The following is a 26,433-nucleotide window of genomic DNA, read 5'->3' on the forward strand; positions in this document are numbered from 1 at the left end:
ATAATTTATGTTAGTGGCATATAGTCAGGCTGATTCAGTTCGTAAGGTTTTTGTTGTTGGTTGTTCTACTGAATATGGGTGAAACTGTGGTTACAAAGAAAAAGGACAAATAAGTTTTGTTTTTTTTTTTGCCTTCTAGGGACTCAGACATTAAATCACTAATCAAATTCTAGTATAATAAATATTCCTGAATATTCAAAGCTCCCCTGTGAGGTTTGAAGCACTCACACAAGATTAATGTATGTTGGGTGACCTTAGCCAATAACGCAACAGGTGAAACAAAAATGCCAATTTTTAAATCCCTGTCTAAATAATGTAAACCTAGGTTTCCTAAGCAGAAGGTCATCAGATAGTTTTTTTTTTTTTATCCAGGACACAGTCCTATGCTTTCCCTGTTCTTACATGGCCCTCTAATTTTTCTCTCCAGTCATGTCTCAACTGTTCTACACTTGATTTTAGCAAAAAGGCAGAGAGGTGATATGGCCCAACTTTTCTTTGACTCTAAGGATTGGCATGTTCTAGCAGGAAAATAGCTAACCTCACTCTGGCTAAACCAAGGCACTCAGATGTGGTTCACCTGGCTCCTTCTCAGGAGCAGTTTTAGAAACATCATCCTTTAAACAAGTTTACGCTAACCTGATCCTCAAATGATTATAAAGAATATCAGGTCATAAATCTCAAGAGATCTCAAATAGAAACTAGGTCAGGTAGCACTTTTACACTCTAAGGTAAAGAGAAATTTTTCTCAAGGTATGTCTAACTACATATTTAAGGTAAAACATGTCAGTTACAGAATGTGGCCATATTGGTAAACACCAAATATGAAAAATCCTTAATTTCAGATTTAGCATCTCTCAAAAAAAATTAACATATCATACAATGAAAGGGGTTAAATGCTACATACACGCACATAATCTTGATACTGTGACTAGGCAGTGCTATAAATAAATGCTATCAAATAATATTCCATATTTAAATAATAAAAGGAGTTTTTTGGGGGGAAGTCCCTTTTAATAACTCCAGTTGGCAGGGATTTTGTCTTTTGTTCATTATTAAATTTTCAGTATCTAATACATAGGTGGCCTGAACATACAAATAACTATATGATTAAAAAAAAAACAAAATTCAAAACTGGAGCTGAAGAATATAGTAGATGTGACAAATACGTTATGCAAAAGGAAGTCAGTTAGTAACAGCATGAAACGTCTATCCCGTCATCCTAACAGCATGGCAGGGCAGGGCTGCACAGGACCACGCCAAGTACAAATATACATATAATCTGAGGTCACGGCTGATGCTTTTGACATGACACTACCATAAACCTGTACCATCACTGAGAATATTGTAGCTACACTTAACTAGAGGGCAGTGTAAGTCGAATATTAATGAAAATACATAAATAAAAGCAATTAATATGTGACGGTTCTTTCTGTCTTTTGTGGACAAGATAATTAATAATCAACACCAAAATTATTGTATAGCCAAATTAAAGAAAATCCCTTATTAAATTTATGATTTATTTTATAGTAATAAAATCTATTAAAGTAGGTATTTCTATTTACATTGTACTTGCATTAACATTTATCTTCTCTAAATTTTTTAAATTATTATTATTTTAATTACATTATATTATGTGACACAATTCTATAGGCACTGGGATTCCCACCCCTCTCCCATCCCTCCCCCTATGGTGATTTCCCCCCCCCCCGTCCGTTATGTAACCACAGTTCAAGTTTAGTTGAGATTCCTTCATTGCAAGCATACACCAAGCATAGAGTCCAGCATCTTATTCTCCAGTCAAGTTCAGCGGCTTCTTAGGAGACCCTCCCCGGTCCGAAGGCAGGGCCAACAGAGTAAAATCCCGGTCGATTAAAAGCCCCAACATAACATCAGCAACAATATATAACATTAAGAGATAAATTGACACAGTATTGAGCAACTGATATGTCAAAATTGGATGCAAGGCCTTAACAACTTTCTGTGACTATTTCAATGACATTTCAAAAATTGAGGTGCGAAACAGTTTTAGGAGGGGTGTGCAGAGAAATCTTCCATACCTTGGTGAGGAGTACTTAATCCCTGTGTCCTACCTAGTAAGGTGTGTGTGAGTTCATGCTGACCAAGCCTTCCTTATTGTTCTCTGCTTATCCATTCCAATTTGTGTGTATGTGAGTGTGTGTGTGTGTGTGTGTGTGTGTGTGTGTGTGTGTGTTGGGAGGAGGGGCTCTGGAGCGTCCCTCATGGTCACTGCAGAGAGGTTGGGAACCCAAAGTTGGAGCTAAGTAAGAACCAGAGATAGGTCCTCTCCCAAGTCCTGAAGGGAGTTTACTGTTCTTCTGTTTCTGAGGACCGCTCAGGTTTGCTGGCTGTTGTTTCGATGGCCTTGGATCCTACGATGAAGGATTCAGCTTCTTCCATCCCGTGGGGTAGGTCCAAAGGGGTGGGAGGATGTCCTCTGAGTTCTCAGCCTCCGAAGGTATTCCAGTCCCCCATGGTCTCTTTGGCAGTTGGGATGTGGTCCTTGGCGCCCGTACTGATAGCCCTTAGTGGGGATCCGGGAGATTCCAGGTTTGGGATACAAGCCTCCTCCTGTCCACCTGCTCCACCCTGTGGTCCCCCACTACTCTGTGTGCATGACCTCCTGTTAATAGGTGGTAAGGGTCACTCTTGATTCCCCTTGTATGTCTTTGTAGTTTTACTGTTGTCTAATGTTGTCTTGAATCTATTGTCTACAAGTTACCTGTTATGTGCCTGAGAGGTTACACTACACAGCTTCCTCACACATTCACAAGGGATGGAAGGTTTCTCTGCTCTCCCGCCCGAATTCTGGGTGGTAAAAGGTTTCGAAAATATATTTGGTTATACAATTTTAAAAACACATGGGCACAGGTTCATCTGGGGAGATTTACCATCATTGGGAATCTTTAGGGTTGATTCATGTACCCAAAGCCCTGAGGGTTCATCATGGAGCTTTCAAGCAGCAATCTTAAAAACCAAATCCCAGAGCTCCCTGGCCGGGCGGCCAGCAGATAAGCCTAGTGCCAAATGGCACACTAGCCGCCCAATACCGGCTCCAGACGTGCCCATGGTAGCGGCCACTTGCGCTCCAGGCATGAGACGCTGCTTATCCCGGGGCCTTCCAGCCCCCATGCAGCGGCTGGAAGACTACTTCCCCAGGTTCAAGCACCACCCCCTCCAGGCCCTGCCCTCAGCTCAAGCCCGCAGACGAGCAGTGAAGCAGTCGGACTGCTTCACAGAGCTCCATGGGTAGTCCACGGCGCTCCGGCAAGCCCGATACCGGCTCTGGACACGCCCATGGTAGCGGCTGAGTGCGCTCCAGGAATGAGACGTTCTATCTTGTCTAAATTTTTTAGAATACTGAGGTTATTATTTTATTTTTCAACAAATACATCTCAATAGGAAAACTATCCTCAAATCATCCCCATATATGAGCCTTTGGAAAATGTTTTAATTTTACTAATATCATGTATACATAAGGTATATAAAGAACAGTAAAAATAAATTCTCTTGTATCTACCATATAAATTAAGAAAACTGTCAGTGATTATCATATAATTCACAATGTAAACTCGCCTACCTGTAACTATAGAAATGAGCAAAGGACCCACAGGGTCAAGGGTAATACAATCATATTCTTTTTTCACTGTCTCCTGCTCAAGTCATCTTTTTCTTAGAGTTTAACTGTTTACATGTCCCAGAGCTTACTTCTGAGACTATACCTGAAAGCACAACTGACTGTGGCACTGATTAGAGAATATGCTTAACATATGGTTGTTTATGTTACAAATTCCCTGTAGTATAGGGGAGTGTAATTAAAATCTGATATCAAGCAGTACCTGTGAGTTCTATATGCAACTAAAGGAATCATAAAATATTAATGAAAAAATTTCTCCGTGTTGTGTATGATGTGAAAATCCTCAATAAAGTGTTAATGATACCTGGTAAAACTAAGATTTGTGCAGGCTAACAACACTACTTTTCTTATTTAAAATTGTGGAATACAGAGTTAGTACAATCTTAAAATTTACAAATTTTTATAATACATGTGATTCTCATAAATTCTGAAATTATAATCTGACAAATCAAATTTATCTTTTAACCTTGCCTGAGATAACATCCAAATAACCTTGAAAATTTTAGGTTTCCCCAAAATTTTTTAAAAGTTTTTTATTTGAAAGGCAAATTTAGAGGGGGAATGGAACAGAGACAGGGAGAGAAAGGGAGTGACAAAGGGTGTGTGTGAGGGGGTGAGAATCTTCACTCCCCAAATGGCCGCAATGGTTTGCATCCAGGAGCTTCTTCTGGGCCTCCCCAAGCAGATGCAGGGCCATCCATCCTCCCCTGCAACTCCAGATCACTGGAGGCAGCCAGACCAGAAGAGGATCAACCAGGACCGGAACCAGTGCCCATTAAGGGAGGCTGGAGACCTCAACTTTTACTTATTCTTGGAGAGCATATTATTTCTTTCTCTAGCTCTGACAAATATATAAAAGATATGCTATTTAAATATGAATTTCTGTTAACATAAACAGATGTAAAAGCAAATAGTTTATCTAAAACACTTTTAAAAATGAATTTAAAAGACAGGCAGAAACAGGGAGCGCGAGCTTGCATCCATTCCCCAGCACTTGCAAAAGCCAGGTATGATCCAGGCTTAAGCCTGAAGCCTGCAACTCCACCTGAGCCCCTCTCCAGGTGGCAGCGAATCAAGCACCTGAGCCAACACTGACTGCCTCCACAGGACGCACACTGGCAGGAAGCTGACTGCAATTGCAGTAGCTGGCACTCCCACACAGGACTCGGGCATCCCAAGAAGCAACTTAAAGCCACTGCACCAAAAGTCCCTATTTTATTTTAAATACTGGGAAATGGTATTAATTCCAAAACCTTAGACAACTGAAGTATTACATAACCCCCAGATTGAGAGATCAGCAAAAGTTTTACGTACACAAACACGAGCCCATCATACTGTGGCACATGCTAAAGTCAATCATCATAAATTACCCCCTTACAAGAAACAAACCTAATTATTCAACGCATTATTTCAATATAAGAAAATGTCTAAGTAGACAGAGAAAATCAATTTTGCATACTTTTTTCCCCCCAAAACCGTTAAATGGATGCATAAATGCAGATAATATGAACAAAACAGGATTCCTACCTTTAACAACTAACACTGTGCCTGAACATGATACACACTCAAAATATTTGTTAAATGAATGAATTCTCTGGCATAAGATTTTTATTTTGAGCAACAGTCGGCAAATTTTTGTTTTACCAAAACAGAAAACTTAATGGAAGAAAGTCATATCTTCTTACCCACAGTCTGGAGCAGGACACCATCTACAATCAGGATCTGCAACAAGCCATCGTCTAAGCATAAACTCTTCATATTTTTCCATCAGGACATCATCACTTAATATCAAGCGAATATCATGGGGGTTAAAGCGTTCAGTACATTCTGGGCAGCTGATATTGACTCTACTCTCAGAGATTTCTATCCTCAGATATTGTCGTAAGCAATCCACACAAGATCTATGGTGGCAAGTCATTATATCAGGAAATCTGTCTTTAGAATGCCGCAAAAGGCACAAAGGGCATTCTATAAAGTCTCCCACTTGTTTGCTGATGGAAGTTAATCCATTGTCAGAAGAGGTATTTGTAGAGAAAATGGAGTTTTTATCAGTACACATTTCAGAGTGAATACTTTCAATACTCGCGATTCCGTCCACTCCGCCATTTAGTTCCCTGGATTTGCGTTTGTTATCCTTTTTCCTCCGAAACAGAGCGCCTATTGAAATTCTTCTTTTTTTGGGTGCCTTTTTGACCGAAGGCAAGCTCACAGATGAAGCAGAGGACTGAAGGTCTCGATCCGAACCCATTTGCCGATGTAAACTCATGTCTAAAATGTTCATTAGAATTGAGTCAGGGCCAGTGTTCACACACAGCCCTTCATTATACTTAAAGATGCAACTTGTTTCTTGTATTCAAATTAAGTCATGATGTAAGAAAATCCCATTTGATTTCTTCATAGAATTCTTTAAAATGTTGAATTCACAGAATATTGTTAACATAGATGTCCTAAGGAGGGGGAGACAAAAGAGCAAAATCATTTAACTGAATTTTTTGCATGCTTATATAAATGTACAATCTATAAAACCTCAAGTAAGTATGTTCTTTAGTCATTAGTTGTCTTTTGTTCTAAGAAAAATAAGGCCAATTAAAGTTGTCTATACAGGAATACAAGATGAATATATTGAAAGATGAAATAAAGATGAAACAGTAATGAGAACATCACTTAGTTTTAATAAAACTTTCTAGAACTAAGCTAACCTAATCATCACCAAACTCTTACATAAAACTTCTTATCATTATCACTCTGGCCTCAATGATTCCTCGCTGTCTATATTTTTGATTTTTAATTGACAACAAAATATGTATATAAGATGGCTAAGAACAAATTTCCATAACTTGGGTAGTATATTCAACAATCTTCACTTTGTGATAAATCACTGACCTACAAACCCAGGGTTATTGCTATTTTTTGGATGACTGTCACAATTTACAAACTTAAAAAAGATTCTCTTAAGCAACTAACGACACATCCTTGAGACAATCATAATGGTTTCCCAAGACAAAATCTCGAAAACATTTTACTCAGCTAAACTTTATGTATGCTCTTTATATTATATTTTCCTATTATCTGCAGCACTGTTATTCAAATTTGAGGAAAATATACAGTATAATGGTAGATTTTACTAAAAATGTGTGTCTTTTTTCCTCTGCATGTTTTTTACTTTATCTTGCATTTCAAAATACGTGTCATGGTAAGAATAGCAAGTCATCTTTGGTCTTGTTCTTTAATGAAAAAAAAAAAGGAATTCTTTACTTTTTGTATCTTTTTTTTTTTTTTCCTTTTAAAGAGTTACTTAAGAAGCTAGACCCACACCTTTCAAAATATACAAAAATCAAATCTAAATGGATAAAATATCTAAATCTACATCCAGAAACCATCAAACTTTTGGAAGAAAAAGTTGGAAACACTCTGCAAGGTACAGGTGTAGGTTCTCACTTCCTAGAAAAATCATCAGAAGCAAAGGCAATAAAGACCAAAATAAACAAATGGGATTACATAAAACTGAGAAGCTTCTGCACAGCAAAGGAAACAATCAAAAAAGTAAAAAAGACCCAACAGAATTAGAGAAGATCTTTGCACACTACATAGGAGACAGGGGCTAATATCCAGAATATATAAAGAACTCCAGAACAACCAAAACAACAAACAAACCAGTCAAGAAATGGGCACTGGAAATAGGCACTTTACAAAGGAATAAATCCAAATGGCTAACAGGAATATGAAAAAATGTTCAAGCTCCCTGGCAATAAGGGAAATCCAAATGAAAATACCACTGAGGTACACATGAAGCCAGTCAGAATGGCTCATATACGGAAAAACACCAACAACACTTGCTGGTGAGGATGCGGAGAAAACAGAATTCTACTCCACTGCTGGTGAGTCTGCAGGCTGGTGCAGCCTCTATGGAAATCAGATTAGTTCAGCTCTGGCCACTGCAGCTACCTGGGGAGTGAATCAACAGATGGAAGACCCTCCTCTCTGTCTCTCTTCCTCTCTATATATTTGACTTTCCAATTAAAAAAATATATATTTTTTTGCGTTACTAAATATACCTTCAATCCATTTAGGATTAACTAGTGTCATTTATTAGTTAGTTTATTCTTTCAAAAAAACTAAGCCCAGTGAGTGTCATGTGTCAGATAGTTTTTAAGTGTTAGACATACAAAAGTGAACAAAGCCCTTGTTGTGGAACTTTCCCTCCAGTGCATCTATATTAAACATATACTTAACTGAAATCAAGTCAGATTTAGGGTTATTTAAATGTTTAAGTTATCAAGTATATGTCATCCAAAATCTAAATGTGTCTATAAGACTTTAACCTATCAATCTCAAATTTGAAAATGCTGTATTTTCCTCTAGTAAACTGATTCCCCAACAAATTTAGATACCCAGCAGCAATGCATTTCTCTGGGTCTAATTCCTGCTATCCAAATAATAGTGAAGAGGTAAGATTTGATTCAGAAGCTGACTTACTAAGCAGCCAATGTCACATTACAGCATGGTTTTATCCTTCTTTTCAAGATTTGTTCACTTGACAGGCCGAGTTACAGAGAGAGGGAGAGACAAAGACAGAAATTTTCCATCCAATGGTTCACTTCCCAAACAGAAGTAACAGCCAGGGATGGAACTTCTTCCAGGTCTTCCACATGGGTGCAGGGGCCCAAGCATTTGGGCCATCTTCTGATTGGTCTGGTCTGTAATGTTGGCATCTCATATGATTACTGTTTTGGGTCCTCGCTGTTCCACTTCTGATCCAGCTACCCACTAACCTGTCTGGGAGTCCAATGGAAGATGGCCCAAGTGCTTGGGAGAGCCAGATGATGCTCCTGGCTGCTACTGGGCCCAGTACCCTGCTGCTGTGATTATGTGAGATATAAGCCAGCAAATAGGGAGATCTGCCTCTCCCCTTTCTCTGTATCTCTGCCTTTCAAAGAAACAAATCTTAAAGAAAAAAACTGATGCATTAAGCATCTCTTTATACAGCACAATAAAGTAGAAACATAATAGACAATACATTTTTGCAAAACATCAACGATGCCTGAAATGAATAGCTAGCAAATGGATTGCCATAGAGAAACTAATGAAATCTCACACTGCATACTAAATTATGAATACATTACATATGCTCTAGTGATAGGCTGTATCCTGTACTTAGATTTTCCAAAAAGTTTAGTCTAAATGGCTATTACTGAAATATCAGAATTTAACATGTCAATAAGTTAATAAATTTCTAAAAAATTTTTAACACATTAGTACAATACTCATATCTGTATAAATTATAAGCTCAGAATATATTTCCACGCCATTAAAATTCTAAATTGCCACTCTTTCTACAAAAGTTTTTAAGAAGGTGAAAAAGCCCCTAAGCAAACGTCTCCACTTTGTCACATAAGAATCCTGTTAGATGGATAGATGGCCTATATTCTGCTTACATATACTAAAAAACGGTACATAAAATTAAAAGGTTAATCTATAATATATATTCAAAAGGCAATGGCAAATAAGTTTACATAGAAATTTTAGTCCTATTATGTCATCTTCACTTAAAATGGCAATTACAACGGAAAACTGTTCATTATCCCATCAATAAGTTACTAAATGTCTAGGTAAAATGTAACAAAAAAAGGAAAATACTTCATATTAAATTGGAAATGCAGCAATAGTGCTAGAAATAAAACCTAAACGTTGTTCAATTATTTTACTGTCTCTTAAGAACATGAGCATATGATATGATGACATTAGTTCTGTGGATCTACAGTTTTGTCAGTTTAGTTTAGCTGTAACCTTCTGAGATCATCTGGGAAACAGGGAAAACAAATCGGGCAGATACAACCTATCTGTCTGATTTTCCTTCTGTGCACAACGGAGGACTGTATTTTTCACTCCATTGATAACAGCAAGGTGTAGCCATGCAACTAGTCTTAGTCAATACCACTTAAGTATAAGGATGAATAACTGCTCCTTACATCATTTCTTTAACCCTCCTTCACATTATCTTTCTTCACTCAGTGCCTGGCTGAATGCAGTAATGCCAGTGGGTGACTCTGAATAGAGCTGAGAGAACAGTTGAGTTAGAAGATTGAAGAAATATAACCATCTGAGTAAGCCAAATAATTTTTTGCTTGAGAAACAAGTTTTTATTGTGTCCTACAATGATATTTTGAGATTGTTTCAACCATAAAATATCTCTTACCTATCTTGAAGCTGGGAGATAATGTATCATTAGAATAGTATCATTTAGAATAGTTGGGAGGAAAAATTTATAAATGTTATACAAATATGTTAAGAAATTAAAACAGTGTATCTTTGTTCAAGTTCAGCTGCCAAGATTAATTCAAATAGTGGTGTAACATTAGGTTAAATTACTAACAAAGGATTTCAGCTGTGGAAGTAGGAATAACCACAGTACCCAAAGTCCAGATCATTAAGATAAAACAAAACATACAAAGAATTCAGGACACAGTATGCACATATTACTTAATAACTGTTAGCTATGACTACCATAAATATCTGATAAGCTGGCATCAGATTTTTTGTAGTTTGAGAAACCCCCAAAAAGTGTGGAGAAATTTAACTCCTGTTGTGAAGAATTAAGAGGACAGAAATTTAATCCAGTCATGGTGTTTAGAGTGAGCCTTTAGGAAACGATCAGGATTAGATTTGGTCATTAAGAAGCCTCTATGACTGTGTCCTGGTGGTGTTATGGAAAGAGAGAAAGATACATACAGACACACATGGATTCCTGTCTCTGCCTTGGAACTCTACCACTGGAAGGCTATCACCAGACCAAGCCATGCACCCCAGGACCATAAATCAAAAGAAATCTGAACCCCTTCGAAATAAAGTAGTCTGCTTCAGCTGTTTGTTATAGTACTATAAAACTAATGCATGCATCTAAGACATTTACCAGGTAAAACTGGCAAAAGGATTATTACATGAGTTTAGAAATAAAATGAAACACAATAGTAATCACTTAGAAATTTGCAAAGTGTTATAGGTACATATATTTCTTAAGGGCAAATAGAAATGTTTTCAATTATATTTATACAGCTGTAAACCTAATTCATGTTATCTAATAATAAAACTCAATCAACGACATACAAACAATGAAACTCAACAAATCATTAGCAGAGGTAAGTACGTTTCTGGGTATGTTTCTACTTTGGGAAAGTAAATGCTTACAAAGACCCAGAAAAACCCTGAGGTGGTTTCAGTCAAACTTCATTTTATGCTTTTGTCAGAACTAATGGTTAAGATTGTTACACAACTATAGTCTTTTAATGATCTATGACTACTTAAAATGTAGTATATACAGGTGAAATGGTGTCTGTAGTTCTTGCCCCTATTCCCACTAAACTACAGTCTTTTTACTTTAACTCTATTTTGTGAAGCATTAAGCCCTTGACTATAATGTAAATTAAAAATGCTACCTTATGGCCTAGCAAGGTAGGCTGGTGCCTGGGATGCAGGCATCCTATACCAGCACAGATCTGAGTCCTACTGTTCCACTTGCACCCCAGCTAGCTCCCTGCCAGCATGCCTTAGAAAGCAACAGCAGAAGGCCCAGCTGGGCCCTTGCAGCCAGGTGGGAGACCAGACGACTTCACTGCTGAATTATGCCACATTCTAAAGAACTAATCCCAGTTCTTAAATTGTTCAAAACTGAAAGGGAGAAAATCCTTCCAAATCCCTTCAATGAGGCCAACATTAACTTTAAAACTGGAAAAGACAAAAAAAAAGTACTACTGACCAATACCCTTGATAAACACACATGTGAAGACTGTGTACAAAATAATACCTAATTAAATCCACCAAAACATCAAAAAGATCATTTGTCTGAAACAAGTAGGATTTATCCTGGGGTGCAGGAATGGTTTAACATATGCAAATCATTAAAAATGATATATCATATTAACATACTGAAGAATAAAAACTTCTATATTATCTCAATAGATGCAAGTATTTAATAAAATCCAACATCCTTTCATGATCTAACAAAACAAACAAAAAACCTTAAGCAAAATGAGCATAGAAGGAATGTATCTCAATGCAATCAAGGCATATATAACAAACTGTAGCCAGCATCATACTGAAGGGGGAAAAGTTGGAAGCCTTTCCACTAAGATCTGGAACTAGACAAGGAGGCCCACTTTTATTTTTTTAATCTACTTTTACTGCAAAGTCTGATATACAGAGAGGAGGAGAGACAGAGAGGAAGATCTTCCCCCTGATGATTCACTCCCCCAGTGACGCCACAGCTGGTGCTGCGGATCCAAAGCCAGGAGACAGGAACTTTCTCCAGGTCTCCCACATGGGTGCAGGGTCCCAAGGCTTTGGGCCATCCTCAACTGCCTTCCCATGGCCACAATCAGGGAGCTGGATGGGAAATGGAGCTGCTGGGATTAGAACCGGTGCCCATATGGGACCCCTGCACATTCAAGGTGAGGACTTTTGCCGCTAGGCCACTGTGCCTGGCTGACTTTTACAAATGCTACTCAATATAGTCTGGAAGTTTTAGCTATAGCCATTAGAAGAAAAAAAAAAAATCAAAGAGATGCAAACTGGAAAGGAAGAAGTCAAATTACTCCTTTCTGCAGATAACACACACACAAAGAGAGAGATACAGATATAGACAGAAACAAAAAAATTCCACTAAGACAGTACTAGAATTCATAAAAGAGTCTGGCTAAGTTGCAGGTTATAAAACAAAACAACAGAACTTGCATACTCAATCAATGCCATGGCTGAGAAAGGACTTATATTCACAACAGCAACAACAAAAAATAAATATCTTGGAATAAATTTAATCAAGGATGTGAAAAATTTGTGATGTATATTAAAAAAAATAAGAACTAAAGAAGACACACAAAAATGGGAAAATCACCCATGTTCGTGGATGGGAAGAATTCGTATTAAAATGTTTGTACTACCTAAGATCCACTCCTAGGAATTTACCTAAATGAAATGAAGGATTACTTGTAACCCCAAAAACTGCAGCTCAATTCATAATACCTAAGATATGGAATCAACCCTAATTTTCATCAATTGATAGATTAAAGACATGGTATTAATATACAACAGAATATTACTCAACCATACAAAAGGAAATCCTGTGTTTTACAACAAAATGGATGCAACTGGGGACATTTATGCTTAGTGAAATAAGCCAGCCCCCAAAAGACAAATAATTTATATTTTCTCTGATATGTGGCAGTTACAATAAATTTAAAAAGGGGAATAAAAAAGAAAAGGCCATCTTAAGAACTGACTATTGTTTTTAGTTCCTGTCTATGCTTCTGTGGTACCGTGTTCTTCCTACTTCTACCTGCTGAACATTATGGTTAGTGCAACTTTAATCCTCTGATTATAAAGTAAACTGAAATTATGTTATCACAAAAAATATAGAGAAATTGAAGGAAAGGAAGGAGGGGGAATTGAGAAAGGGAAAAACAAGGGAGTAGAAGGAAATACAGTTATCCGCTAGGAAATCTAGGAAACATATGAAATCCATTCTCCTTAATAAAAAAATTTTAAAATTCCAAATCCAGAACTGACCCAGCAATTGCAACTACCAGTGTGTACATAGGCTGACTTGGGTGGCAGACTGTGCTGGACCCTGTATTGGCACACAAGAATCAGGTATGGGATGGCCTCAGATGAGGTTTCTTGGGTGATTCCCTACCAGCTGAACTGCTGGACTCAGAACCCTAACCATGGAGAGAATGGCAGGTTCCACGGGCTGAGTGTGGGAGTGGATGTGTCAGAGCTGGGCCTCCTCAGTGGCTCAGAGCAGAGGACAGCATATCCAAATGCACATGGAGGATATGGTAGTACATCGGACCCTGCAGAGGACACCTGGTACCATGGCAGAGGATGGAGGACAGAACAAATTGATCAACTACCCCAGAGAATCATTGGCTGTGAAGATCTGGGCAGAGACACTCAGGTGGACCATAGCAGCCAGTAGATTCGGGACACATTTCATCATGATTGGAGTGGCAGGATCGCCAGCAATTCAGGACTATTGAATTATCAAATCCTCTTGAGAAATACATGGTGTTATAAATTTCTATTTTTCATCTTGTTGATTTTATATTGTGGCTTTTTATTTAAGAGGGATGTGTGGTGACTGTGTAACGTAGACTATCAAGTCCAGATGTGAAGATGCAGTGCAGTGCGCATCCCTACTTCCAGATCAAAGATGAACTACTAATGAAACTATCAACTGTGCCTTGACAATGGGAGGCTGGACATTCTGCCACTGTCCATGCCCACAATAATGAACATGTGACTGATTATGAAGAGCTATGCTATAATAATAATATAGGGGAATTCGGTGGGAGGGAGGGGATTTGGGAAAGGGGCACAGGAAATATAAATAAATAAATAGCAAAAAAGGCAAAAATAAAAGCAAAAAAAACAAATGTTATTGAGGCTGGTACAATGACAACTGGCTGGTCTGCCACCTGCAAGGACTGGCATCCAATACAGGTGCTGACTCATGTCCTGGTGCTCCACTTCCCATCCTGCTCCCTGCTTGTGGCCGGTAAAAATAGTTGAGGAAGGCCCAAGTGCCTTGGACCTTGCACCCACATGGGAAACCCAGAGGAAGCTCCTGGCTTCGGATCAGTTCAGCTCTGGCTGTTGTAGTCATTTGGGGAGTGAACCACTGGATGGAGGATCTTTCTCTCTGTGTCTCTTTTTGTAAATCTGCCTTTCTAATAAAAATAAATAAGACTTTTAAAAATGTTATCTCAAAAACTAAGAGAGGCAGGAAGGAATATCATAATCTTTGAAGTTCATGAACTACATTGAATATTTAAAAAGTTTTTAAAAGATAGTTTCTGTGATTTTTGAAATAGAAACTAAAAGTTCAGGATAAACAATTGGTCTCATGGTTGGGACACTGAGATACTCACATTGCGTATCAAGTACCTAGGTGTCAGTGTCACTCTGCTTGAACTGTGGTTTCCCGTTACTTAGTATCTTGGGAGGCACCAGACAATGGCTTAAGAGGCTAGGTCTCTGCCACCGAAACAGAAGTTCCCAACTTTCCTTGGTTCAATCTTGGAGATTGGGCAAACGATCCAGCAGATGGGAGCCCTCTCTGCCATCTTAAATACACAGATGAAATAAACACTATTCCAGTATACTACAAAGCCTCCATAAAGAGAAAACTCTTCTTCAACAGTTTCACAAATACGCACCTACCCTATTTTGCTACTTAAAGTCTATTCTTGCTTAGCAGGTACCACCTTATGGTTTTAGTACTGCCCATTACTCAATTTATTACAAAAAGTAATTGTTCTAGAGAGGCAGATCATTATTCACTTCGTATCTCCAATTACATAATCAAAAGCATTTTGGCTTGCCTATTCCAGGTCCTCATTCATTCGAAGGGCAAACAATACACTAATAGGAAAATGGTAGGGAAAGCAGTGTGCAAAATACCGGACATAATCAAGTATTCAGAGACACACAAGTTTCCACAGGCTTATAAAAGACACTTAGCTGTCAACTTTCCTCAACTAGCTAAAAATACACCCTGCAGCACATCAATGGAAGACAATGCCAACCTAATTTTCATGAGAGCGTATCCGTCCATGTTTTCTGAATTTGTTTCATTATTTGAAAGCTAAGGTAGTAAGATCAGATATCTAAGGTATCTGAAGTCTGGAGCTACTTTGGTTTAATCATTAGCTAAATCATCATTAGCTAAATGAGGATATTCAAATTTTATTTACTTCATTTTATTTGAGGAGGGGGAGGAAGGAAGAGAGGGAAGGAATGTGTGTACACAGATTGGCAGGGGGAGGGGATCTTTCATATCCTGGTTTTGTTGTTAAATGCTCTCAACAGCCAGGGATGAGAGACTGGTACCATGGCTCAATGACTAAATTCTCACCTTGCATACACCAGGCCCCCATCCTGTTGAAAGAGTAGATGGAAGACCTTTCTCTCTGTAAAAAATCTGACTTTCCAATACAAATACATCTTTAAAAAAGGAAAACAGCCTGGGATGGGCCAGGAGCCAGGAACTCCATCCAGATCTTCCATATGGGTGGCAGGGATCCTAGTACTGAACTTAACACCATCATCTGTCCTCTCCCAAGGAGTGTATTAGCAGGAAGCCAGACTGAAGTCTAATGGCTCGGACCTGAACCACCTACTCTGATAGAGGATATAGGCACTCCAAACAGCGACTTAAATAATTGCATCAAACACTTACGCATACATGCAGCCACTTAAATTTAGTTCACTTCAGCCTCTCAATTGCACTACAACATTTCAAAAGCCCTAGAGCTATATGTAGCTACTGGCTACCATCCTGGTCAGCACAGGTCTAGAATATTTCCTTTATCACAGAAAGTTCTATTGGAGACCACTGGTCTGCAAATGAGGTGATCTACCCATACCTCTGATGAAGCAGAGGCAACATCTCAGTACTCTACCACTTTGCTCCACAGACCAAGCATCCTTTGGCCAGCTGGTGTCGGATGTATCACATCATCCTCACTGCTTACAAATTTCCACTGGCATTCATCTTCAAACTGCACATGGACTTCAAAGCCCTCTAGTCCAACACTTCAATCTCTCATCATTCTCTTACACAAAAAGCCCATACTCTAGTCAACTGAACCATTTGCTAAGTATCATAACAAAGCATTTGTAATCTCACCTCCATGACCGTTATGCTTCTGTCTCTACCTGGAATATCTTCTCAATCTTTGCTAATCAAATGTCCTACTCTTCTTTCAAACTCCAATCCTATCTTACAGCCACAAATCATTCAGTAACTATAAACAAACACTATTAAAACTTTATTTTTGTATAGAAATTTAAAATTTTCTAGATTTTTCACCTAAATAATATATCTTTCATCTAAGTAATAATATCTTTTACTTAATGTGCTAGAAGGTAGGGAAAAAGTGAAGCAAAGTGAAAAAAACATCAGGAATGACTTACTTTTTAAAAGATTTGTTCATTTTTGTTTGAAGACAGATTTTTACAGAGAAAGAGACACAGAGAAAAGGATCTTTCATCCGCTGGTTTACTCCCCAAGTGGCCACAACTGAGCTGATCTGAAGCCAGGAGCTTCTTTCATGTTTCCCAAGTGGGTGCAGGGACCCAAGGCTTTGGGCCATCCTCTATTGCTTTCCCATGTCACAGGCAGGGAGCTGGATGGGAAGTAGAACAGCTGGGACATGAACTAGTGTCCATATAGGATGCCAGCCCTACCAAGCAGAGAATTTGCCTAATATGCTGTTGTGCCAGTCATTAATACAATTTTGAGCATGTTGATCAGTCTCACTAAAAGGTCACATTTAAACAAAGGTGTGTAGGAGGTAAGGGAGTTAGCCCTGAGGAAATCCAGGAAAAAAACATCCAAAGTAAGCGGTAGCAGGAATGTGGCTGAAGGGGATGAGCAAAGCAAAAAATATGAGATGGGAGGCAGTGCTGTGGCCTAGTTGCTTAAGCCTCTGCCTGAGGTGCTGGCATCCCATATGGATGCTGCAGCTGTTTGCAAAATGAACCAGCAGGTACAAGCTCTCCATTTCTTCTCTCTGCAAATCTTTCAAATTAAAAAAAAAAAAAAATATTAAGAAAAAAAAAGATGCTTAAAAAAAATAGATGAGAGGCTTCAGAATTGGTGCTCAAACCATCCTCTCTTGATTCTATAAATTACAAGAGCACCTTGTATTGATTTCTTCATTGTAACTGACTGCAATGTGGTAGGTAACGGGACACTCCATGCACAGTTGTCTCAATGGATTTCCTTTTTATACTGAGCTTTGCTAAGTTACTACTAATAAAAGAGATCTCTTTCATAACAGTCTTGGCCAGGTAGTTCAGAATGTTTCAAATGCATAATTAATTCATACTAACCCAATGGAACAGACAACAGCATACACTCACTCACTCACTCATTTTATAAAAAGTGAACAAGTGAGGCAAAGTCACTCTGAGAGCACTATAAGACATGGACAGGTAGCCTGATTTTCAATTCAACTCTGTAATTCTAGTTCAATGACACAGACAATGCTGTATTTGGCCTCTAAAAAAAAAAAAAAAGACTAGGAAAAGGACTGTCAAAAACGCAAAGATTTTCTGTGCAAATACGTCACATAAAATGTGCCTATAGCTACACTGTTCAGTATATGAACAATGTAAAGTTATTCATTAGTGTGTGTGTTGAAATAATGTTAATGTGAGTTAAATACAACATATTAGAAAAATTAATCTTATTCATTCTTTTTATTCTTACTGTGGTACAGAAAACCTTGCATTTGTGTCTCATGTTGCATTTCTATTGGACAGCGCTGCTGTAGAAAGTTATGAAATAGGTATCAGACAGCATAGGTTCTTTATTCAATCAGCTAATACTTACTCAACACCTACTGTAGTCAGGCTTTTGGCTAACTGCTAAGATCTTTAGAGTGAGCCAAACAATGGGTCCTGCCATCATTGAGCCTGCATCATTTCTGCACTTTTACATATCTCATTTTCAGGCAAGCATAGTAATTTACGAGGCCAAACGGCAATACTATGAAACTCACAAGCAGATTCATATTAATGATCATCATCCACTCTACGACAATTTATACTAGGATATACGTTAATCTTGACACCTACCACTAACACATTCCCAAGCTTCCACTGTTTCTTGGAACTAGTTTGCTCCTTCCTTCTAGCTCACCTTTATCAAAGTGTCTGTTCAATGGACAACCTGCTGCAATTCACTTTGTGACAGGGCTATTTCTAACTCCTGGGGTCCCCAGAGGAGGACAGAGGATGCAAATGTTAAGTACAACACAGTTTTAAGGGAACAATCACAGTGTTGTGGAGCAAAGGTTCAATTTTGAAGTTTCTTTTGGGGTTAAAAAAAAAGGGAGAGAGAAGATTTTTGAACAGAATTCTGCTTCATAATTTAATGCACAAATAAGATTAAAGTAATTCCTCATCAGTTCTTTCTGAAATTTTCACATAACGGAACCTTCCTGAACAGGACTTCTAATACATTAGCTAGTATCAATGGAATAAAACTATCTAATGGTTTTAGGGGTAATGGCATGGCTTAAAAATATATATTACCTATACAAAGTCATCAGGTATTACTGACAACCTCAGAGTAATACAAATAGAAATGACTATCAGAATGTGCTCATTTTTCCCATTTTTACTGGAAAGTATCACTGACATATGATAGCTGCTGAGAAATAAAAGAGGTATGCAAGTTTTGGACCCTCAAATGACTTCACTGTCTTTTCCCCTACAACTGCCAGCTGAAACACAGATGTGTTTAGCAAACCTCACCCTCAGTCTGCAGCTGTGCAGGTGTGGCTATGCACACGCTATTTTATGTCATGCATCTGCAGTCAGTTAACAAAGAACTGACATGTTAAGAGTTAAAAATATTTTAAAAGATCAATAAAAAATAGTTACTCCTAGAGAAGAAAACTGCCCGGATAAGGAAAATTCAACTATTCTCCACTAGTAATCACATTAACACTTTGCTAAACATGAGTCAAAACAGGGACTTCATTTACTCTAGAGCACTTTATCTAGGATCCTGGTTCCTTCCACTCACCAAACTGCTACTTTGGGTTGTGCCAAATACAACCCAACATGCAATCAAATATACATTTAGAAATTCAGCTTTACTTTGGCCGTCAGCCCAAATAGCTAATATTTTGGAACCTATACAAAAAATTTTAAAAGGGAGCGTGGATAAAAGAGCGTAAGCTTAGAATGAAGCCACCTGCAACTGACAATCAATTGTCACTTGTTACTGCCATCAGAAAAAATTAGTTTTCTAAGATTCACTGCACAACCTGAGTAAGGCAGACAGAAGTGAGCAATCCACATGTAAATGCTCCACGTTTATTCCCTGCGTCCTCGCTTGCCCAGCACCTATCCAGGGACTTTCGTGTCATTGCAGATAGTCTGCCTTTTTTTCTTCCCCTTGGAAATTTCAGAAAACCACATTTCTCAATCATCAGTATCCTCTAGGTTAAAACAGAAAAGGAATGAGAAATGATTACAAATAAAAGACTTTCTGTGATCAACTTAAGTGCTTAAAATTAAAATAGAACAGTTTCACAATTTCCTCTTCCAAATATTCAAAACAAGAAAAAACAAAAACTATGCCTCTCCTTACCTATGTTGAATTCCACGGACCAACTCCGCAGCAACTCTGTAGCAGGTTCCAATGTGAACCTGCTAAGGAGGGAAGACCTTAAGGGTCTAGTCGGAACTGCAGGAATCACTGCCTTAGGACTCCCCCAGTGCTCAAATCTGGGCAGAGCACTTTTCACTAAAGCGCTGAAGTATTGCAGAACACAAATCTTCCTGTCCCTCACGTTACGTACAATACAATACAGCAGCACTAAGTCACATAAAAAGGGAACAAATCACAAAAAGTAAGCTCCAACAATGACTGAATAAAGTGGAATTTTTTGGCATTAATGCAAATGATCAACTGAAACATAAGGGAATAATTTCAAGTAGCTACTGTTTGGACAGTGAAAGCTGGACAGTGTTTCAAACACCTAAAATTGTATTGCAGTTTTTAAAAATTAATCTTTTTATTTTCTCCTGGAAGACTGAGATACTGAAAAAAAAAACCCATTCGATGTTATCAAATGTAATTTCTTTCAATGACAGCTAATATATTTTCCATGAATGAACACTGGAAATTTGAAACGTCAGTTATATCTGTACGGTAAAATTAACAAGCAGAATAAAAAAAAAAACTAACAGTTTACAGAGGGATTTATTCTTTTTTGCATAATCTGTTTTTATTTAATTCCCAAGAATTTTAATTCTAAATCCTTATCAAGGAATTACATGTAGCAAGGAAAAAGAACATTTAAACATAAGATCATCGCCATTTTCTACATGGAGAAAAATATTTGCATTTTAACATAATTCAGCAGGTTCAGTGTTAAGCCGCGGTAACAGCTTGAATTATAAAGAGAAATGATTAACGTGTGTACTGACATGGTTAAAGAAAACCTGAAAACTTGGGCATATAGCGTCAAGTTTCGTACTGTCGAAACGGTCCGTGAATCTAGGTTAAAAAAGAAAACCAGCAAAGAAAACAAAAGACAGACAGCCATGTTCCTACAAAAGAAAAAAAAGAAAGGAAAACAAAGATCACAAACATTTTAAAGCAGACGATCAGGGCAGAGGCCGGTTCCTAGCACTTAAGGCCTACATTTGCAGCCAGCACCTGGGTTTGCAAATTGCAGCAGGCACTTAAAAGCCGTCTTTCCGAAACAACGTCAGCCTCACAACACGCCACATTTTGAACAGTCAATATTAAGTAGGAAAGGATCATTCGTATATTTCCACCCAATGGCAAAACACCCAACCGTCCTCTTTCCCGCATACCTCGCCCTGACCAACCAACCCTCTTCCCTTCCTTAACTTACTGCCCTTCACTCGAGGTGATCGAACCCTAAACTGCTTTTTCCTGTGTCCATGAATGGAAAGAGGGGTGGAGGGGTGGGGCGAGAGCAGAGTAGAATCCAGATGATTAAACACGGGAAATGCAAAACACTGGCATTGCTTGGCTGGGCGAGGGCTTGGGAACACCCTGAAGAGAACGTTCACGGGGTGTATAAACAACCCCAGAAGACTCCCCCAAAGCCACATCAGGTTTTGTGGGTGGGTAATTTTGTATTTTTGAAGGCGGGGATGGGTGGTAAATGTAGTTTGCTCGGACGAACCCATCTTCCCTAGTACATGGCAGCCCTTCCCAACAGCCAGCTCCTAGCCATTGGGGGAGGGTGGAGAGGGATGGGAGGTGACCCAGCCCCCCGAATCTGCAGCGAGGCCCGAAAACCGGTCCCGTTAGAGCCGATTTCACCCGTCAGGAATGCGCTCCGCCCCCGCCGCCTCGCCGGGGCAGCCGCCCTCAGGTCTCGCCAGCTACAGGGACTTTGCCGGGGGGAGCGCCGCCCCGGCAGTCACAACATTGCCCGACCGGGCGCCGGCTCCTACAGCTTTACCCGAGGGGGCTCCGCCCCGGCCCGCGCGACGAACCCAGGGCCAGTCCGGAGTCCTCGACCGGCACCCCAACCCGAGGCCCGAGCCACCCCAACCCGGGGCCAGGGGGCTCCCCGCCGCGCTCCGGGAAGTCGCACGGTACCCCCTAAACCGCTGCCCCTCCCCCGGCACACACACCACCAACCCCCTCACCCCAGAATTCAGAATCCATTTTTCGTCCCCGGGAGGAGGCGGGAGACAGGAGCTCTTTGGGTCGGAAACAGGAGCCGCCCTGCCCTTTTCTGGGGTGCCCTGCTCCCGGGTGCCCCGCCGTACCTTCAACTCCTCAGAGCCGCGGCGGCGCAGGGCTGCTGGCGAACAGGCCCATCTTCCCCAGAGCGGCGGCAGGAACCCGAGGAAATGCCGTGTGTGTGTGGTGTGTGACGGGGGTGGGGTGGGATCCGTTCCTCAGACCCCAAAGCGGCGCCCCTCCGCTGGGGCGGTGGCGGCGGGGAGCGGGGTGGTGAACCGAGGGACTAGGTCTCGGCGGCCGCTTCCCAGACCTCTTCGGCAGTTCTGTCTCGAAGGCTGCCGGGGGAAACCAGCACCACAACTGCCATTCCCCCTCCCTCAGCCCCCGCTTTCCCCGCCTCCTTCCCCCCACTCCTTCCTCTCTCGCCGCCGCCGCCCCCAGCCGCCCGGCCCCACCCCGCCTCGGCGCGCCACCCACGTGCCGTGCGTCATGGCGTCACGCCCACCTCCCTGCCCGCCGCGGGCGGCTCTGGGACGCGGGCGCAGCCTCGCGCTGCCCGCTCCCTGGCGGCCCGGTCCTCCACTGCCGTCCTTCGCTCCCAGCCACGCTCCTCCGCTGCGCGGGGCAGTCGTCGTCCCTGCCGCGTGCGGGACTTGGCCCCGAGCTGGCCTGGGCTGTGGGGCGGTGTCTTCCCCTGTCCTCCTGCGTGGCCGCGTCCCTCGCAGGGACAGGTGGGGGCTGGGGCTGTCTTGTGGAGCATGCTGACTATGGGCTTTTCGCAGGGCGTAATTTATTCTTTTGTGCCCTTGCGGTTTACCTGCTTGATTGGCAGCACCTGGGAGAGTCGGGCAGCGCCCAGGGCTTCCGCAGGTGTAATGGACCTTAGCCTGCGCCGCCGCTGCAGCCGGGGGCAGCCGGGGGCAGCCGGGGGCAGCACTGGACCAAGTGACAGCCTGCGGAGAGGGTGTGGAGCCTCTCCCACTCAGCTCTTTCATACCAGATTGTGGTACTTCACCAAGTCGTATGCAGGCTCAAGAATCTGCATTTCGGTCCTTCTTGATATCTGATTTTTTTTTACTTTAACTGGTCCATCACCTCTCTTTTAAGCCACTCACGCTCACACAAGACTTGGTATAAGTCCTTCAGAGTTGAATGAGTAAAAGTCAGGGCCTGACCCCATTTCCTCCTAGCTTATTTGTCTTCAAAATTTAGATCTCTCTTTTTGCAAAGGATTGAGAAGTGAATGCAATAGATGCTGGACGGACTGTGCGCTTGCCATCTGTTACTTAACTAAATATACCAGCCGTTGGATTCTCGTTTTAGTATGTTTAATTGAAATTAGAAACAAACCAGGGAGCCATGGTCTTTCCGACTGTACTTGGTATCTTAGGTAACCCAGTAATGTTTACCAATTAGAAAACTGAACAGGCTAAGCGACTGAGGTTTAAGTATCTTGGAACATTAATTTTAAAGGAAGTAATTATGGGTTTATTTTCAATCATCAAATATTTTCAAACTGATATGTGTATGTGTGTATATATACACACATATACTATATATACACACATACACATATATCTGTAAATGCTATTTGAAGGCAGGCATCAGTTTAATCTAAGGAATACTTTAAGCTTACAGGCAATGTAATAATAATGCATTAATGGATCAGTAGTCATAATATATTGGTATGTGAAACAACACTTCAGCACAGAAATGTTTTGAGAATGCTGCAGAATGAGGATGCTCTTGCACCCTGTACAAATGTGCGGTATTTTCGGAGAGCTGCCTCTTCCAGCCTTTCTTCCTGAAAAATCAAGAGACCCTTCCTACTCTGGAATAGGCCAACATCCATCTGTGAGGAAACACATACGTGCAGGACATCCCACACACACCCCACAGCTACCCCGAACTCAGCCTCGCCTGCAGTTTACCCTGACGCTTACCTCTCATTCCCTGAGACCCACGCTGGAAATCTAGCCTGCTTCCCAGGCAGTCCCTATTACATCAAAATCCTCATTAGACACTCTTTGGGAGAGCTCTTTGTTATTATCATACATTTCTACATGTATTGTAATAAATATCTAGCCCAAGCTATTTAGGAAAGAAAGAAGTTCATTTTGGTGCAGGGTTTCGGTGGTGCACAGTCTCAGAATGAGTGGATCCACTGATTGGTTCAGCTGCCTGGTCAGATGAGAACATAACAGTGGGCAAGCCTGTGCAAGAAATGATAACATTATAGTCCCAGAAGCAGAGAGGGTGGCTAGGCCCAACGGAGGCTTTACTTCGCTCACAACAACTGTCTTCCACAGGCCCATACCACACCCACCTCCTAAAACAATTGGATTCAATATGCCCCCATCGCCTTAGTATCATCAATATATGCCTTGGGGATTTAGCATGTACTTGAATTTTGGAGCAATATCCAATTCAAACTACAGCAACCATTAAGTGCCTTTTATATACCCCCTAAGTATCTGTGCTCGCCTCTGTGAGATCGCTCTTTAAAAAAAATAATGAGATAAAAATAAAATACATGGAAAATGTACATTGTCTTTGAATTCCATCTCCCACCGACTTTTGAATTGCCCTTTTGTATCCCCCTCTGAGGAGGCACCATTTTCAACCTTGGCTGCAAACTGAGACCCCTGGAAAGTTAAAAAATCTGATGTCACATTGCACCTGCCATTTAAATCAGAATCACTGAGATTGCTAATGCTCAGACATCAGTATTAGAAACAACAAAATACAATGAACAGTTGATTCCAATAAATAGTAAAACAATGAAAACAACTGTGAGGGCCCAATGATTTCTAACTGGATTACTGCAAAATGAATGGGCCACAGTGCCTTCAGCTTTAGCAAGATTCTCCCCTTTTGTATACAGGATCAGTTAAATATTGGGGTACCTACGATGTTGAGAAACAATTTTGCTGTTATAGGCAGTGGAAATACAGCAATGAAAAAGGCAGGCCATCTATCCGTTCTGATTGCGTATATCTTGGAGGAGGAAAGGCATGAAGGAAAACAAAAGGAAATAAATTTATCAAAGCAACATAATAGAAACCATGGAGGCTGTTACTCACCTGATCTCTAAAAATAAAATCAACTCCTCTCATGATTCCTCTGGGCTGGACAAGTCAGGGAAGAGGCAAACAAATGAAGGGATGGAGGACATAGAGTGAATGACAGGTACAAAGTTCCTAGCCAGCAAAATTTGTCAAGTTTGTGACAACTAGCATTGAAAACATAGAAGAGACAGGCCTGTCATGTAAACAGGTATGAAGGAGCCACATTATTTAAAATATTTTGGGTCATGAGAAAGATCATTCTAAATGATTGATAAGATGTACTTTGAGATGACAAATACATGTTAAGCAGAGTAACTTCTGATTTAGCTTGAAAATGACCACTTTGGCTGCTCTGTATATCAGAATGTGGCAGAGCAAGAATGGCAGTCGAGAGAACAGTTGGGAAGTTATACCAAGAATTCAACAAAGAAGCTGTAGTTTCCTGACCCAGGGTGGACCTTGTAGAGATACAAGTGATGACTTAGGTATTTACTTCCGTGGTAGAATTGATAAGACTTGTGCAGAGTGAAATGAAAGCACAAAGTGAGGGCAAGTGACTGAGGGTTATAATTAACAGCTGTCTTTATTGAGTAAATACTACATGACAGGCACTGACCTAAGTGCTTTGCAAGTATTAAGTCATTTAATTATCATAGGAGCCCCCAAAGCTAAGTGCTATTGTTATCCCATTAGCAGAGGAGGATGTAATAAGGCTCTAGGGATGAAGTGGTTTCCCTGGTTGGATAGGTGGTAAATGGCAGAGGTGAGATTTGGATCTTCCATGGCTCCAGACTCCCCCTCACCTCCATTGGTTAGCATTGAAAATTTCTTTAGTTACACTCAACTGCTCTTGGTACTACAAATTCTTCCTCCTCAATTCGTTCTCTCTCTCTGCCGCTCTTGACTTTCTCTCTCTCACACACACATCCCTCTGGCTTTTTTTTTTTTTTTTTTTTTTTTTTAGCAGGCTCCTTCCCCTTTTTGTCTGTCTCATTCTATCCACCATCCATGATCCATATGGGCGAAGTCAAGCCCACCTCTGGTTCTGCTGCAGTCTGTGCTGACCTCTGTATGTTTATGTAGAAAGCACTGCATTCCACTAAACTAATGTCTGTCATATCAAGCAGAGAAGAGAAGCAAGCAAAGAAGCCTAGCTGTGCACACATGACCTGCCTTCCCTAGGCACTGGGACACCTCAATATGCTGGAACATAATTTCCCTGCCCTCAAGAAGCTTATAAACTTGGCAGGGAAGCAGACACATAGAAAAACATTCTATCCCCAGCTATAGGCAATGGCCTAGGTTGCCTTGTATCTAGGCAACTGTTACACTGCTGGGAGAAAAGCAGCCAATAGCTGGTGGCCATCCTGGGCCTGGTTAATGCCAAATTTGTGTTAACTATATCACTGTGCCAGCATATTCACTTAATCATCATCCTCATCATCGTCACCACCATCTTCTTC

The 26,433-nt window shown here is 40.5% G+C and overlaps 1 protein-coding gene across 1 annotated transcript in view; it reads right to left on the reverse strand.

Annotated features, from left to right (window-relative positions):
• RNF19A (ring finger protein 19A, RBR E3 ubiquitin protein ligase) overlaps positions 1-22,221 on the reverse strand; it is a 46,596-nt gene extending 24,375 nt beyond the window's left edge. The window contains exons 1-2 of the mRNA XM_040972645.1: positions 21,986-22,221; positions 5,341-6,102 (exon numbers count right to left, since the gene is read on the reverse strand). Of these exons, the coding sequence (XP_040828579.1) occupies positions 5,341-5,936 (596 nt within the window). The 5' untranslated portion in view covers positions 5,937-6,102; positions 21,986-22,221. The remainder of the gene's footprint in view (positions 1-5,340; positions 6,103-21,985) is intronic.
• Between the last annotated feature and the right edge of the window lie 4,212 nt (positions 22,222-26,433).

This window comes from Ochotona curzoniae, unplaced genomic scaffold, assembly GCF_017591425.1.
Source record: "Ochotona curzoniae isolate NIBS_2020 unplaced genomic scaffold, NIBS_Ocur_1.0 contig_2318, whole genome shotgun sequence".
NCBI lineage: Eukaryota > Metazoa > Chordata > Mammalia > Lagomorpha > Ochotonidae > Ochotona > Ochotona curzoniae.